Below are 16485 nucleotides of genomic sequence, written 5' to 3'. Positions count from 1 at the left end.
GAAAAGAGAGAAGTATTTTTAAAATTTTATTTATTTACTTATTTTTGTTTTGTTTCTGGGGGGAGGGAGGTAATTAGTTTTCTTTCTTTCTTTTTCTTATTTTTTAATGGAGGCACTAGGGATTGAAACTCAGACTTCATGCCTGCAAAGCATGCTCGCTACCACTGCGCTACACCCTCCCCCCAAGAGAGAAGTATTTTATAGTTTTTTCAGAGAATTGTGGATACTCTTCCTGGGTTACCGTATCAAAACTCAGCAGGTGGAGATTTCTTGAAGGTTAATTACAATGTGGAACCTGAAACCGTATCAATGAAGTTTTCATTTTTCATTGAAGTTACATTAAAATCCACATTCACGTTGCACTTTGAGCGGGTGTCTCACCCATTCACTCCTCTGTGGTTCTGTAATAGGACGCACCAGTCCTTCAGAAAACATGCTGCGTTAACACATTTCATGCACTAGTCAATGATTTTTAAAAACTACATTCTTTAATATTGCTGCCAGGCTTATCCGGAAAGGCTATGTATTTGGGAAGCTGTCAAGCTCATGATGGCAGATGCAGATTTTCCAAGATTTGAATTTTCTTTTGAAAGCTTGACTTTTATAATTGGCAGCAAATACGCTCAGCTGTTTCCTTTGAGGTGACAGATCTACTTAGTTCATTTCTGAGAAAATATTTACCATTGTTCAATCCTACTCACTGCAGTTTTTCAGTCAAGTGAGACTGCCACACCAGGGATGTGGCAGCTGGGCTGCCATGTTCCCTTGTACTTACACCTTCAGGCGCACAGCAGACATGCTCCCTGTACACGGATGGTTCAATGGAGAACACTTGGCCCTTTCTTCTGCTTCATCAAAGACACTCTTAGGAAAACTGGCTTTTCCCCCTAAAGTGAGCGGTGGGCAGAACGCAGCTACAGCACAGTCTGGTGCCATGGCCCGACTCCCACGCTGGCACCAGAAGTTCCACCTGCCACTGCCTTCGCTCCCCAGTGCAGATGCAGCACGATGGAAAACGTGGGTCATGTCCCCGGGAGGCACTGCCAGAGACAGGCCCATGGTGGGGAAGAGATGGGTCCGTCTAGTGGGGCCTGACGCCGTCTCCGCGGCCCACGAGGCTAGGAGGGTCCATTTCACCCGCAAACCCCAGCTGGTTTCCCACCTCTCCTTCTGGTTCCCGTTGGGTGCAGTTCTGTGTCTATGGGACCATGTCCCCTGCTGGACCCACAGGGAGCCAGCGGAGGGTGTGTACCCTCCTACAGGCAACCCCTCTGACAAGGAGAGAGACGTGGGTGGAGGCGTGAGCAGACCTTTGGCCGGACGACTGCACTGGGAGGGACACGGAGGAGGGCCCTCCGCTTCCTGGCAGCTGCCCCCCTGCCCTCGGCCCCGCGGGTCCTGGCCCTGGCGTGGGTGCAGGGCTTTGGCGGGGTCATCTCGCCCTGGCAGGGTCTTGAAGGAGCTTCTGTAGAACCGCTGATGGAGGGGCCCCTTCCTGGCCAGATCCTCCCCAAGGAGCCTGCAAAGTCATCACCGGGTGGGGGCGGGTGGACAGAGAGGGTGAGCTGTGGGGCCTGGAGGGAAGGAGGTGCTCCCCAGATGAAGGAGGGGGCAGGGAGGCTGGGTGCTCCCCAGACGCTGCAGGGCCCTCTGTCTGCATTGGCACCTGCTTCCCCAGGATTCCTGGCTCCGGCCTGGGCACGGGGTGGAGGGGGTGGTCACAGCTCACAGTGACTTCCAAGGGGCTCAGTTTCATGTCAACAAAGGCCCAGCTGCCCAGCTGCTGTTTCTATGTGCGTCTGAGCTCATCGTTGGAGGGGAGAGCGGGTCGTCACCTAAGTCAAGGTCAGAGAGAGGCTGTGTCTGCCCCTCCCTGGGGGGAGGGAAGGGTGGAGGGTGGGCAGTCTGCCTGGACCCTCCAGGTGCCAAGAACTTGAACAGGACGGCTTCCCCTGTGCCCCCAGCCATGGGCACCCTGCCCTCATTCCAGGACCCAGGGAACAGGCAGGATCTCTCCTGAGCCCTGAGGGGCGATCTCCTGCACTGTCTCTGGTCGGAAGCCTCCTCTCCGGGTTTCCATCTGTCGTTTGTTCCATGAGCATTGGTGGAGCACCTGCTGTGTGTCAGGCGCTGTGTGGGAAAACAGGAGTAGGGCTGGGCCGACACTCAGGCTTCTCCAGAAGAGTAAACAGATGTCAGCCTTGCGGGTTAAGTGCAGGGAAAGAGGGTTGCACAGGGGCTGAAGAGGGCTCCTCGTGCAGGCAGGGTGGTCGGGGCAGGCTTCCTGGAGGAGGCAATGCTCCACTGATGCTTGGAGGCAGGTGGGGTGGGAGAGAAGGGCCTTCTGAGAGGCCTCTGTGGCCCTGGGAGCTTCGCACGGTCGTGTGTCCGGAGCTGAGGGCATGCGCTGACCTTCACCTCCCTTTCACAGGTGAGGACACGGAGGCTCAGAAGCCCCTGGTGAGTGCTGCTGTGTGTGGCGAAGCCGCCTGTCCCGAGGCTGGGGATCCGCTGGCTGAGTCTCTAATGTGCAGGCCTGGATGGGGAGGCTGGTTTGTGGCAGAAAACTGAGGCGCGGGTGACTGCTTTTCAGTTCTTTGTTCCTTCTGCTCTCTGCCTCCAGTCCCCTGTCTCACCTCTGCTCAGAACTTGGCGGGGGAAGCTAGCTCTGGACCAGTCCACGGGTGCCAACCGGACACCCGAGGGCCCCGCCCCCACGGCCAGCCGAGCGCCCTGCCTGGTTCCCGATCTGCCCTCCCCTCTGCCATCCCCGCTCCTGCCGCCCCATTTTGTTAGCTTCACGGCAGTCTCTCCAGGCCCCCGTGGCTGCCTGAACCTTCTTCCTAAAACGAGCTCGTGGTCACCCCGCCAGCTCCCCAGCAGTGACTCAGGTGAAGCACAGACCCCGCGGCGGAGTCTCAGGCCCCTTGGGGCCTCTGTCGGCCTCCCCGGCCGCCGCACGCCCTCAGCACCTGCTTCTGCTCACCTACTGGTCGGTCTGTTCTCTGGGCTCTTCCCTTTCAAAAAGTGGGTTAATCCATGCGCACGATTTGTTCCGTTTTTGTGCGTAGTAAGATTTTGTAAGAAAGCTGTTGTACAAAATATAAACGTAATCAACCCGTGCAGTGAACTCCAGCGAACTCATCCTGGCTCCCAGACTCCCTCTCTGATCCCAGCGGCTCCGTGTCTGGGGCCCAAGTTCATTCTCCACCCCAGCCCCTCGGCCTGGAACCTGTGCCTCTCACCCCCAGAGCTTCCCAGACCCTGCTCTGGCTGCCTTCCAGCACGGAGCTTCCCAAAGGTGACCTGACCGGAGCCCAGTTAGAGCCACATCTGCTGGTCCAGAGGCCAGAGCCTCCCCTCCGCTCTGCCCCCACCGTCTGCGGTCAGCTGCGAGCGAGGCCAGCCTCACTCCCGGAGCCCCCCACCCCCGTGGAACTGTGGGTATGTCCCCTGAGGACACCCTCATCCACCAGCTCTGTCCCCACTCAACAGGAGCATGGCCTTGAGAGGGGTCAGTGCTCTGCCTGCCCTGCCCCCGCCTGGGCTCCTGGCTCCTGAGCTGACCAACAATAATAGTCACTGGATTAACATAGCGGGCATTGTCTTCTCCTGACCGCAGGGTGGGTATTAGCTGTTTGTCTACCATCCTAAAAATAGCCGGTAAACAGGTGCAGCCCCGGCTCCAGCTCCCTGGATGCCGGACACAGAGCCTGGGCCGGGGAGAGGGGCCTTAGTCTCCCCAGGTCCCAGGCACGGGCCTGGGGTGCCCTTGGAACCTGGGAAACCCACCTGAAGAGGGTGCAGAGCAACTACAGACCCTCAGACCCTGTGGGCGTGAAGGTCAGGTCAGCCCCACAGCCTCGCTGGACCCCCAAGGCACTGTTTACATCACCCCCGGGTGCAGGCATGCCCCTGGCGCATGTGTACCAGGCCTAGAGGATGCCCCAGCCTCAGGACTTTTGCCCTCTTGGAGCACTGGTGGGGGGCCTGGTTGCCACATTTCCTTGTGACAGATGTAGGGCCAGTGAGATGACTCCTTTCCCCAGCTCTGCTGCCCACAGGCCTCCCAGTGCCCCGGCCGCTTCCCTGCTCAGGGCCCCCTCTGGTCTGCTGCCCACCCCCTCTTTCTTGGACTCCCGTCTCCTAGGTGGTGGCTGCTGTGTGCACAGGCTTTGTGTGTCCTTCTGAGCCTGGGGCACGGGTGTCTTCAAGCCCGCTGGCTGCTGCGTGCACCGCGGTGTCCCCTCCATGAGGTGTCCCCTCCGTGAGGTGTGTGTGTGGTGGGGCGTGGGGGGAGCAGGGCAGTGGGAGGGGTGGCAGGCCTGTTCTATTTTTACTGGCCAGTGGCTGCGGGCGGTAGTTTTCATAGCCTCCCCTCGGCTCTGCCCCCAGCAGTCTGCAGTCAGCTGCGAGACGAGGCCAGCCTCACTCCCGGAGCCCGAGGAAGGTAGGTGTCTGCACCCGGCAGAGCGCCTGGGCTCCAGACGCAGGGGCAAACCAGGGCGTGCAGGTGGCAGAAGGCAGCTCTGGAGGCGCAGCAGGGCTTGGTGGGGGAACAGTCCCAAGACTCCTACGGCAAGGTGGCATCTCTCCTGCAAAACTGGTTGGAGGTGAAACTCCTGCCCGTTTTGAGACTGGGAGCCGTGAGAGGAGTCGTCCACAGGCTGCCCAAGGAGCCCCAGGGCGGCGCCTAGCGGGTCTTGGCTCACACTGGCTGCCCAGTCAGTCCCGGAGGGAGAGGGTTCCTGAGGGAAGGGGTGGCATCGGGGACCAGAGGGGGCAGGCGGCTGCATCTGGAACTTGAGGGAGAGCTGGTGAGCAGTGCCAGTGGGGAGGAGAAGGGAGGTCTGTGGGCAGGACTCAGGGAGGGAGCCTGGACCCCCCACCGCCGCCCTAGGAGACCACCCTGCCTCTTTGTTCTTTGTCTCTGAGGGATTCACTTGGTGCCCTTTGCTGCCCAGCAGACAGGAGCAGGGGTGGGCAGAGCGCCAACCCCGTGGCGGGGGGCAACCCCCACATGCCTTGTTCTGGAGTGGAGGTCATGTCGAGGTGGGGGTCCTGGGGGAGGCGGGGGCAGCATCGGGTTTGGAATGTGAGATTCTGTGAACACATCAGTGAGGCTCCGGGCTGGGCTTGAGGTGGGGGCTCTCTAACTGGGGTCGGGGGCTAGAGACGGCAGACTGTCCCCAGCACTTCTAGGGGGGCTTTCTGTTCAGAGCTCAGGGCGGGGTGGGGTGGAGTGGAGGTCCCACAGCCACAGCCCTGGGAGCACAAGCCTTGTTCATGGTCAGTCAGGGAGGACCTGGATGCCCTTGAACTGGGGCCCAAGGTCAGGGGGTAGGGAGCACGGGAGGAACATGAGCCTGATGAGAAATTTGTGACCTGAATTGTCAGGTGTGTGCAGAAGTTGGTTCCTCTTTCCACACACACACACACAAACACACACACACACACAAACACACACACACACACACTTTTACACGCGGATACACGAAAGACCTAGGTCTAATGGTCCAGCTGACATTCTGCCCCACCCATGGGGCCTCAGGGGAGGGCCCCCCGGCCACCCTCAGTGGGTTCTGTTATCTCCTCTTTGCTGCAGCCCCCCCCCCACTAGAGCCATGTCTACATCTGACTTCTTATCACCACCTGCTTGTCTTCCAGGGGGCCTGTCAAGGGGTCCCGTCTGGTGGGTGTCAGAGCGCAGGCCGAGACCCTGGGCCTGGCGTTTGTCAGCGGGGCAGGCTGTGGGGGGGCCTGGAGCTGGGCAGGAGGCCTGGACGGGGTGGACAGGTAGCAGGCACCAAGCGGGAGGCCTGGACCTGACCAGATGCCCACCAGGGGCTGAGCCCTGTGCCCTCTGGGGACCACACTGTGGGGGTGATGATGGAAGCTGGACCTGGGTGGCATCCCCCCACCCCCGCGGCCTTCCCTCTTTGGACTCCCTCCGTGTCTTCAAGGCAGCCAAGCCCTAGAATAAACAGCGGGCGAGACAATCGAATTTCAGCCAAGCATCTCGGGAATGCGAGGACTTCCTCCCCTGTGTGTCCAGGGTGGCGGCTGAGGCGCTGGGGCCACACCCTCTCTCCCCCTCCCCCACCCAGCCTCGCCCTCCCCTGGGGCAGAGGCGGGGGTGGGACGAGTGAAGGCTTTCAGCTGGGGGGACGGGAGAGGAAGTCCAGCCTCACCCATGCCTCGGGGCATGAGGGGAGAGGGAGGTCAAGACAGGCGGAGGTGGCTCTGGAGTGAGGGGACTGTGGCCACTTTGCACGAGTCCTTTAGAGTCGGCCTCCCTCCCCGACTCAGGCCAGGTTCCTGGACCAAATCCAACTCCTGACCCTGCGCTCAGCCTCCCCGCACCCAACGCCGCCCCCCCCCACCCCCCGCCGTGCTTCGTTCCCAACCCAGCTCAGGGTTCCTGCCGCTTGCACCTGCTCCACCCCAGCTGCCCTCCTCCCTGCGGGGATCTTTTGCCCAGTCCCACCCCCTCCGCTGGAATGCTCTTTGTCTAGGCCTGATGGTCAGGCCTGGCTTTGGAACAGCCCCCTCTACAGCTCCAGGACCCCCTCCTCCGTCTGGGCCGCAGGACCATCAGCCAGGGGGCTGCGAACTGTGCTCGGTGGGCAGAGGACCTCGTGGAGGTCCACGGGGCCCCTGTGCTAACCCTCTCGCACCCGGGCCGGTGGCTCTTGCTGGCTGCACTTGGTTTGCATGAAGGGTTCAAGCCCCAGATATCAAGCGGAAAACAAGTTCTTTAACTCCTCGTTTTGCAGAGAGGAAAGCCGGCTAGGAGAGGGCCGGGGGAAAGGTTGGCTTGGGACAGGGGGTCTGCCCCGCCTCCCGGCTCACCCCTCCCTGCAGGGCCTCCTCACCGCCGGTCCCCTCCCCCCAAGGTCCACGGGAACGGCGCCCCTGGAGTTGTGCCATGTGGTGGCGCCTGTGGTCTGTCATCAGTCTCCCAGACCCCTCCCCTCTCTGAGACCCCCATGACCACCCACTGTCCATGGGACCGGCTAGACTCAGCCATTGTTCAAGGCCCCGTGTCTGAGCCCTGCCCTCCAAACATACCTTCTGTGGGTCCCATTCTGTTCCCCACGGGCGTTGGCAAACTTCTAGAAAGGGCCAGCTAGGTGGGGGTGGGGGCAGAATCGGAACCTTCCCTCATTAATGATCCCTCCCGCCCCCAGGTGCTGCCCCCTGACGCCATGCCGGAGGTGTAAGTAGTCCTCTCCCCCAGGGCTCCAGGTCGGTCCCTTTGCTGCGGATTTCAGCCCGTAGTTAGGGACCATCTGTTCAGTCCCCGAGCAGCTCTCCGGGACACCACATCCTCAAACAGGGATGGTCCTGAGTGCTGGGGTTCCCCAGCTTCACCACGTGTCCTCCCAGGTTTTGAGCAGAATTCGCCCCAGGTTGTCTTGGGAAGACCTTTTTGGCCTGTGTCTCAGAGTTTGTCTGCACTGCACCCAGGCCATGAATTACCATTGCCGAATAGATTAACAGAGCTTTGGGAAGGGACCCACATGCCCACTCGGGATCCCACGTGGACCCTCCATCCTCCCCAGCGTACAATGGCTGGTGCTTCCCAGCAAGGACCTCCAGTAGCTCAAAGGGCTGGTGGGTTTTTTCCCTTCTGCTGATCCTCAAACTGGCCCCACCACGTGATGTCTGATTCCTTTCTGGGCACTGGCACGGCACCCCTGCCCCAGCTTGTTCCTGGGGTCTGCCCCCCAGTGTGTGAAATGCGTTGTTCACACTCACTCTGTCTTCTGCTCTCCCCCTTCCACCCCCGCCCTGGGTCCTCCCTGTGATGGACGCCTGCAGCGAGGTGAGTGAGACTTGGGGTATCTCTGTTTGGCTTAAGTCTTTAGATGGGTGAAGGTGGGGTGGACATTTGAGGAGAGGTGAGAGCTTGGGTCAGGACCCAGGGAGGGGGTGCCCAGTGGCTGAGCAAATTCCCAGGAGAATAGAAACCCTGGGGGAAGACTCTGGACTCAGGGCTCCTCGAGGTCCAGGCAGGGGGTTCCCCCGGCACGATGTCCCTGGAAGGTGGTCCTGGGGCTGCGACCAGGCAGAGCCCGGTGTGCCTCTGCACCCAGGCTGACCGCGGAGCAAGTCCTCCCTGCCCTGGTCTGAGAACCGTTCCAGCCCTGGGGGCCGTGCTTGTCCTTGAAGAGCCAGTCCCTGGAAAGCCACATTTGAAGGGTGGGAGGGGATCTCCTTGGGTTTTTCCACCTCCCGCAACATTGAGGGAGGAGCACAGAGGGTCCTTGCCTCCTCTCCAGGTCTCAGCTGGCTGGATACAGTCCAGATTTGTTCAGCTGCTGAGGACACAGCCTCCGTCCAGCCCTGGGCGGTCGGGGTGGTGACTGCAGGGGGTGGGCTGTGGCTCAGGGCTGGCAGGGGGCATCAGCAGCACAGACGGAGGGGACACTCCGCAGAGTCTCAGTGAGAATCAAATAAGCTGTTTCTCTATAGCCCTGTGAGTCTTTAAGTTTATTGAAGGGAGTCCTCAGTGGCGGCTCCGAAGCGCCCCGTGTGGCAGGGAGCGGCACTGCAGCCCAGTCCAGGTTCCTGGTTCTCACCTGTCTCTTCTCCCTCTCCCCTCAGAGAAAACCCAAGATCACCGCCTCCCGCAAACTCCTGCTGAAGGTGAGCGGGGTGCTGGCTCTGGGGTGGGGGTGGTGACGTCTAGGGGGAGGCAGAGGGCAGCAGAGGGTGGTGGGCGGGTGAAGAGGAGGGAGATGGGTGTCGGGAGGAGGAGGGAGCGGGGGGGGAGCGAGGGGGGGGTAGGGAGAGGCAGCGGGGGGGGGGGCAGGAGGAGGCGCCAGGGCCAGGGCCCGGAGCCCAGGGTCAGTGGGTTGGAACTTGGAAATCTAGCATCCTGGCGCCCTCTGGGGCCTGCGAAGAGGGGAGACCAGCTTCATGGGGGGGGGGAACCCCTGGTGGGGAGGTGGGTTTGCTTTAGTTGGTAAGAGTTGCCTTTGGCCCAAATAGATGAGATGTGCTTAAGAGGAGAAGGGAGGGAAATTAAAGCCCAGGACCCCAGAGTGCATGGGGTCACCCAGGTGTGGTCTCAGGTGGCCGAGCACGCACCCCCACACGTAGTGGCTGCCCTGTCCACACGCGCCCAGGGCTGCCTGGTCCGCAGCCACTGACACCGAGTGGGAGGCATGGAGGGGTGCCCGGGCCCCACTCACCACTCTGCCCCGTCCAGAGCCTGATGCTGGCCAAGGCCAAGGAGTGCTGGGAGCAGGAGCACGAGGAGCGGGAGGCTGAGAAGGCTCGCTACCTGGCTGAGCGCATCCCTACACTGCAGACCCGCGGCCTGTCGCTCAGCGCCCTGCAGGTGAGTGAGCAACAGCGCGGGGCTTCGGGCAGGTGACCCAGGGACCAGCTGTCAGGAGCCCAAGCTACCTTGGCTCACTCCTCGTTTAATATTCACACCCCCAGGAGGCGGTGCTGTTCCGCTGGGAAGGGAGCCTGCAGGCACGCTGGTGATGGGGAGATGGGCTTTGGGTGGGGCTGAGCCAGGGACGGGGTGCAGGAGGTGGGCAGCCCTCGGGGAGCCTCGTTTCTCCAGGGTTGCCTGTCCTGTCCCTGCAGACAGGTCTTTAATGTTTTAGAAACATTGGTAACAGTTTAAACACCAGGGTCTGCGGAGTAAAGAGAGGAAATGCAGGTCGTCCTCAACTCACGACGGGGCTGCGTCCCCGCAAACCCAGGGCCAGGCGGAAGCCCTGGAGGTCTCAAGTGCCCTGAGCACACCTGTCCACCACACAGCCCAGCTCGCCCTCGCCGACCGTCGCCGCGCTCGGGGCACTCACATTAGCCTGTGCTGGGCAGAGTCGCCCAACAGAAAGCCTGCTTCATCATAGAGTTGAGTGTCTCCTGGAATTTATTGATTACCACACCGAAAGTGGAAACCAGGCGGTTGTCTGGTACGGAGCGGTTCCACGTCCATCGGTGGTTTGCCCCGTGAGCGCGGGGCTGACCGGGGCTGGGGCTGAGGCTGCCCAGCGCCACGATCGCTAGCCTGGGAAAGACCGAAATTCCAGACTCCAAGTACGGTTTCTACTGAATGTTTCTACCATCGTAAAGTCAAAACATCACAAGCCGAGTCCTCGTCAGTCAGGGACTGTCTGAACACTGAAATGTCACCAATAGTTACCTCCTGGCAGGGTGGCATCACTAATTATTTTTGCTTTATTATTTTTGCTTAATACATAATTTTCAAAATATCTACAATTAACTTATATTGTTTTTATCATAAGAAAACGTTTTAAAGATAACAAGTATGTTCAGAAGGAAAACAAAGGGCTTGCACTCGGAGTGAAGGGGTTCATCAGCTCCTTTTCAGAGCCCAGGTCTTGCCGAGGGGCTGGGAGAGGCCAGCACCAGGCTGGGAGGCAGAAAAGGGCGGCTGAGGGCTGACCTCCTTCCTGAACCCTTTACTCCTCTAGGACCTGTGTCGGGAACTGCATGCCAAGGTGGAGGTGGTGGACGAGGAGAGATATGACATTGAGGCCAAATGTCTGCACAACACCAGGGAGGTGAGCCGGGGGTGGGGGTGCACAGCTGGTGCAGGCTGGCTGGCTGGGTGGGGTCTGGGGGAGGTCTGGTGGGCATGGCCATGGCAGCTATGGACGAGGTCTCCCTCCTACTGCTGGGTCTGGGCAGGCACCTATCAGGAAGCTCTGGTCCCTACACTCCAGTCCCCTGGGGCTGGGATGGGCAGAAAGCAGATGGTCACACAGGTGAAAAGCACAAGCTTCCTCCTACCTGCCACGCGGACTCTTCAGTGGACGAGAAGCCGCCCGCTAGTCACCCCACAGTCACGTGCCCGCTAATAACGTCTTGCCTTGTGTGTGGCTTTCACGGGCGTCTTTCCTGTGACCCTCCCTGCGTGCCTTAGACGGAGTGGGTGCTTTTGCCTGTGTCTGACAGATGAGGACGCAGGCTCAGAGACTCAGAAACTCGGCTCGGGTCACACAGTGGATGTCCTGGGCTGGGCCTTGTCTCTGGCCCCCGACTCCAGGGCTCAGGGCTTCCTGGCACTGGATGCAGGGAGCCAGCTCCACCCAGACCCAGCTCTAGTGGGGGTGGGCGGAAGGCGGGGGGCCAGAGCTCCTGCAGTTGGAGGGGGCAGCTTCTGAGCACCTGTTTCAGCAGTGAGGGTGGTGGGGTGGGGCCAGAGCCACTTCGTCCTCCCCACTCCTCCCGATCAGGAAGGATGGGCTGTGGGGCCACTGATGTCCCCAGAATTCCCTCCAGAGGTCGCACCCTGAAACCCCCAAGGGGGCTTGGACCTGGGGTCCGTCGGCCTGCTGGACCCAGGGGACGCCTTCCATGGCTGCTCTGAAGGCTTACTGGGAAGAGACTGGTTAGAAGCAGGAATGAGAGGGAGTGGCCCCTCCACTCCAAACGGGGCTTCGGCACCACACTCTGCCCCTTCCCGTGCGGCGGCCGAGACGGCCAGCGGCCTTCCCTGTCCTTGTCCTGCTCACTCCTGTATCAACAGAACAGACTAGAGGTGGCTCTTTGCAAGGTGACCGGTGGGTCTGAGCATCCCCGAGGGTCTGGCCTGGAGAAGTGGGGGGCCCCGGAGCCCTGAGATGCCCCCTCCCCGCAGATCAAGGACCTGAAGCTCAAGGTGCTGGACCTGCGCGGGAAGTTCAAGCGTCCGCCGCTGCGGCGGGTCCGTGTCTCGGCCGATGCCATGCTGCGCGCCCTGCTGGGCTCCAAGCACAAAGTGTCCATGGACCTGCGCGCCAACCTCAAGTCTGTGAAGAAAGAGGACACGGAGAAGGTGAGCCCTGACCCTCGCCCCACACAGCTCGGCAGGCCCTGCACTTCTGGGGGGGCCCAGTTGACCTGGTGGAACGTTCCAGAGCCTCCCGGGGAGCCCAGGGGAGGCCTTAGCATCCTGTTCTGCGAGGAGGAAGATGGGATTTCCCGCCTTGCGGAAGAGGCTGACTCTCCACCACCCAGTTTCTCTTGCGTGTGGAGGGCCCGGCTGGCCCCCAACCGCTAAGTCTCCCGTGTGTGGCGCCCACAGGAGCGGCCTGTGGAGGTGGGCGACTGGAGGAAGAACGTGGAGGCCATGTCCGGGATGGAAGGCCGGAAGAAGATGTTCGATGCGGCCAAGTCCCCAACCACCCAGTAGAGGTACGCAGAGGCTGGAGGGTAGAGGGACCCCAGGACAGGGGCCGGTGCGCTGGGCCACGTGGTGCGGAGGGAAGGCCCTGAAATGTGCTCAGTCCTGGCTCCGCCCAGACTGTGGGCACATGTTCCTGCTTTGGGGCTCTTTGCTCCCCTCCCCTACGGAGTTGGGGTTGTGCCAGCTCACTGGTCCTCTGGGGGTGGTCCCGGTACCACCTGGGGTGCAGACGACCTGGCTGCACCCCAGGCCCACTGGATCAGAGACTCTGGGGAGGAGCCAGCCCCTGGGTGACTCTGATGCAAGAGCTTGGAGCCTGTGGATTCGATGACCCCAGGGCCCTCCAGCTCTGACTTTCTGAAAGTCTAAGGGGAGTCCTGCAGAGTCCCCAGAACTGGTCCAAGACCACCCATTCTCCGAGGATTTGCTAGAGAAAGCAGCAGGGTCAGGCCACGTGACGGCCTCTGTGGGTGTGCGGAGGGGACATGTAACTGTCCGACAGACGTCAGTCAGACAAGCCCTCTGGAGGGGTGAGCTCTCTGAGGATGTGATGGGTGGAGGGTTGCAGTTGCCGGGAGGGTGTGTCAGAGCTCAGAGGTGGGGATCAGTCCGATGTGGAGGGGATGCCAGGCCGGGCCAGTGTGTGGGGTGGAGCCGTGTTGGGGGGAACTTGGGCTCTGGGCTGAGAGCTGAGGCAGTGGGAGCCCCTGTGGACAGTGGTCCTGCCAGGTGCTGGGGTGAGAAGGCCCACGACTGTGTGTGCTGCGGGCGAGTCACTTGGGTCACTGGGAGCAGATGGCTTCTGCCTCTCTGTCTCTACAGGCAGCTGGTCGAGCTGTGCCCTGGGCTCCCTTCTCACTTCTTCCTCCGGCTTGGCTCACCTACCCAGCCTGCGTCCCGCCCGCACTTCGGAGCATCCCACCCTGTTCCCTCGCCTCCCCTCCAGCCTGAGCGCCCTCCTGCGGGACTGGGGCTAGCAGACGCACGGGAGGGGGACAGCAGCGTCTGAAGACCTCACCTGGCCGGTGGGCTCCCTGGGGCTCCCGGCCCGCCATGGCGCAGCCAGGCTGAGAGGAGGCGCTGCACCCCTCGCGATGCACGTCGCGTGCCCGCAGGCATCACAGCCCCTCCATTAAAATCAGTGTCCTGGTCATTTCTGTTGCTCTGGCTGTGGGTGCCCAGAAGGGGAGGGCAGGGAGCCTGTGAAGGAGGCCATGCTGGGCTTCAGGCAGCAGCGCGGGTCAGGACGGAGGGCTAGCGATTGGCAGCTGCCTGCTGGGGTCTCCCTGGTACCCCTTCTGCCCACCCAGTCCACCGACATGGCACAGCGCAGCCTCACCCCCAGGGTGCTCAGCTCAGCCCAGCCCCACACGTGCCTCCAGCTGCCAAGGGGGCTGGAGCCCCCGGCCCCGCTGCTCTGCCGGTGCCCTTCCTCCGCACACCATGCTCACCTCTCCCGGGTCCCAGGCTAAGTGGTCAGGTCAGGGCAAGGCGGCTCAGCACCTGGCCCAGCCAGGAGGCTGTCTCGCAGTTCTCCACCTGGCCACCAGGCGGCTCCTTCCGCACGTCTGCCCCTGGGCTCTCCCATCCGGTCCGGCAGGACCCTGTCCATCCTCATCCACGGCCCCCACCATTCGCCCTCCACAGTCCTGACGAGCCGTACCACCAGGACTGATTCTGCCCCAAGGTGGGCTGTCAGTGGTCTTCTTCTGTGTCAAGTCCTTTCCCCGTCCCAGTGACACCTGGACCAAAGCCTGGTGACGGGTGCAAGTCTGCGGGGGTGGAATGGGGGCCTGGGAGCACCCCCCCCCACACACACACACACATACTGAGGACAGAGGCCAGCGTCTGGGCCAGAATGGGGCCTGGCTCTTCCAGGGAGGAGGCGACAAGGGAGTGGCTGGTCCTGGGCCTGGACCAGGCTTTCTGGCCGCCCAGCCCTGGTCCCGGGAGAGCCTGAGCTGTGAGAAGACCCCTTCCACTGGCCCCACGAGTCCCTGCTCTGCCCTCTGCTCCCAGTGTTTTATCCCAGAGGCTGGGGGCAGAGTGCGGGCAGCTCCTCCTGGGGGCAGGGTCCAGCTCCTGCCGCTCAGCCTGTCAGCCCCCGAGGGCCCAGCCTCACGGGTCATCAGCGGAGGCCGCGCTCTGCCTGGGTTCTCACTGCAGACTCGGCTCAGTGGGCAGAGGGCAGACGTGATTTCTTACACCTGCTACCAAACACAGAAACCCTTGGGCACAGACACACCCAGTCGCTCACACACACGAAGCTGGAGGGCCCGGTGGGGCTGGGCCAGGCCACAGAGCACAAGCTTGGGCTTCGTGCCCAGGCAGCCACAGAAACCCACCCTTCCCTGTCCCATGGGTGCCTCCCAGCCGGCCCAGGAATGAAGCATGGGCTCCTTGCTCTGTCTCCACTCGGCCTGTGACAGCCTGGCCCGGGGCTGCCCAGGCAGCTCTCAGATCTGCCAGTCGACTGTCGAGCTGGGGCCCAGCAGGCTAGGGTCCCCACTCTGCCCTACAAAGGCAGGACCAGCCCCGGGCCTGACTCAGAGCAAATGCCTGGAGCAGAGCCCGTGGCAAGAGGGCCCTCTGGCTGCGGAAGGGACCTCCGGGAGGAGGTCCTGTTCCTCCTGTTCCTGGCAGGGCCAGGCCTAGCCCGCCCAGTCCTAGCCCAGTTGGGCCCCCAAGTGGTGATGGGCTAGAGGGCTAGGCCTGGCTCCCCAGGTTGGGGGCGGTGAGGCTGCCTCCGCTGTGACCACGAGTAGGGCATGCGCAGGAGTCACGGCCTCTGGAGAGAGACTCATGGTTCTCCCAGGCCCTGTTGACCGCAGAGGGCCAGCACGACCCGGCCTGGACAGGAGCAGAGCAGAGCCAGGAGCTGGGCCTCCCACGAAGACCAGTGTCCACAGCGCACTTTCTCTATGACAGGCACCGCTCTGTGCATCTTGACTAACTCATCTAACCTTCACGACACCCCACAGAAAGGGACCATCACCATTCCCATTTTATAGATGGGGAAACTGAGGCACAGAGAGGTCAGTGCCTTCCCGAGGTCACACAACTAGCAAACGAGGGGCTGGGATTTCACTCAGCCAGTCGGTTAGAGCCCGTACGGTCACCATGCTTAATATCACTCTCTATCAGAATCACGTCATTACGTTCTTACAAAACCCTCAGAAGTACACCTGTTATCTCAGCTTCACGCACGAGGAGATGGGGTCTGGACAATTGAAGTAATTCGCCACAGGTCACGGGGTTTGACAGGTGCAGGCTGGGGACTGCGACTTGGGTCAGCCTGCCTTTGGGGTTACCCTGTTCTGGGATCAGAGTTGCCTGAACAGTGCCCAGCCTGCCACTTTCCAGAAGGCACATGGCCGGGGGTCAAGGGCAATGCATATGCACCTTGGAGTTCACCTGACTCCACAGAGGGGAACATTCAAATGAGATGCAAATACACCCAACAGCAGGGACAGGGACTCTTGGGGGCTGTCTCTGCAGCTGGAGAGGGGCCTGGTGCTGGGGCCTTGTCCTCGGAAGGAAGGAACGACTAGTGCAGAGTGCTGCCTGCTGCCACCCTCTGCCTGCCGCAGAGCCTCGGGAGGCCAGCTGCTGCTCCCCTGCCCCCGCCAGTCCTCGGGCTCCGCGGGCACAGGAGGCTGAGCCACTGTCTGTCCGGAGCCCGCCTTGCAGCAGGACGGTCAGGACAGGCCCAGGCCCAGGGCTGCAGGGACTGAAGTGCCCCGCCAAGGAGGAAGCCAGTTAAACATTACCCCAGTGGCCCCCCACAAAGTGAGTCAGACTCCCCGCAGGGCGCTGGGCGGGCCGGCTTCGTTCCAGGTGGGTGACCAAGCTGCCCAAGCCTGGGACAGGTCGCCAGAGCCGGAGCGGACGGCAGCCTCCTCTCCTGACCCCAGCGGCTCTCTCCTCACAGTTCCCAAAGGCGGCCAGCGCGGGCCCTTCACTGGAGATGAGGGGCGGGCCTCCTACCCCGGAGACACACTCCTAAGCCGCCCGGGAGTTCCCTGAGGCCACAGCTGAGCAGCGGGAGCCTCCATCAGCCCTCGGCTCTGGTCACAGGGCTGCAGCCAGCATCCGGAGACCAGAGAGGGAGGGTGGCTTGCTCAAGGTCACAGCCTAACCGGGAGGACTGAAACACAGGTCCCTGGATTCCCGATCTGCTGAGAAGCTGGATGTGGGCAGAGCTTTGGTCTCCCAGCCAGAGGCAGGGGCCTGGAAGGCCTGAGCAGGTGTCCACTGATGGCCCCGGCTCAGCACCCACCTGGCTGCACTGGTGGGCACAGGCTGGGTGAGCCCGCCCTGGGTCC

The 16485-nt window shown here is 61.8% G+C and overlaps 1 protein-coding gene and 1 long non-coding RNA gene across 3 annotated transcripts; both read left to right on the top strand.

Moving 5' to 3' along the window:
- The first annotated feature begins 1645 nt into the window (after positions 1–1645).
- On the top strand, positions 1646–3487 carry LOC116659376. Its single transcript, XR_004314735.1, has 3 exons — positions 1646–1845; positions 2432–2460; positions 3252–3487. It is a non-coding gene; the product is annotated as an uncharacterized LOC116659376 (long non-coding RNA).
- A 216-nt stretch (positions 3488–3703) lies between these two features.
- On the top strand, positions 3704–13313 carry TNNI1 (troponin I1, slow skeletal type). Of its 2 annotated transcripts, none has more exons than XM_032466887.1 (11): positions 3704–3843; positions 4151–4272; positions 4399–4450; positions 7191–7219; positions 7825–7828; positions 8611–8652; positions 9218–9349; positions 10464–10553; positions 11633–11809; positions 12059–12168; positions 12983–13313. In XM_032466887.1, exons 4-10 carry the CDS (start codon positions 7209–7211, stop codon positions 12164–12166), a joined length of 564 nt encoding a protein of 187 aa, XP_032322778.1. In that variant the 5' UTR covers positions 3704–3843; positions 4151–4272; positions 4399–4450; positions 7191–7208; the 3' UTR covers positions 12167–12168; positions 12983–13313. The 2 variants fall into 2 exon arrangements, with proteins under 2 accessions (XP_032322778.1, XP_014411854.1); XM_014556368.2 differs by having other exon boundaries at positions 4396–4450.
- The last annotated feature ends 3172 nt before the right edge of the window (positions 13314–16485 follow it).

This window comes from Camelus ferus, chromosome 23, assembly GCF_009834535.1.
Source record: "Camelus ferus isolate YT-003-E chromosome 23, BCGSAC_Cfer_1.0, whole genome shotgun sequence".
NCBI classification, from domain to species: Eukaryota; Metazoa; Chordata; class Mammalia; order Artiodactyla; family Camelidae; genus Camelus; species Camelus ferus.
Note: the sequence above shows the minus strand (reverse complement) of the source record. Positions and strands in the feature narration are given on the sequence as shown.

What these genes read in the sequence shown, in the direction of transcription:
- TNNI1 (XM_032466887.1), top strand. An exon ending in TGTCGCTCAGCGCCCTGCAG is followed by an intron (nt 9,350 to 10,463) that starts GTGAGTGAGCAA and finishes TTACTCCTCTAG; the next exon opens with GACCTGTGTCGGGAACTGCA. An exon ending in GTCTGCACAACACCAGGGAG is followed by an intron (nt 10,554 to 11,632) that starts GTGAGCCGGGGG and finishes CCCTCCCCGCAG; the next exon opens with ATCAAGGACCTGAAGCTCAA.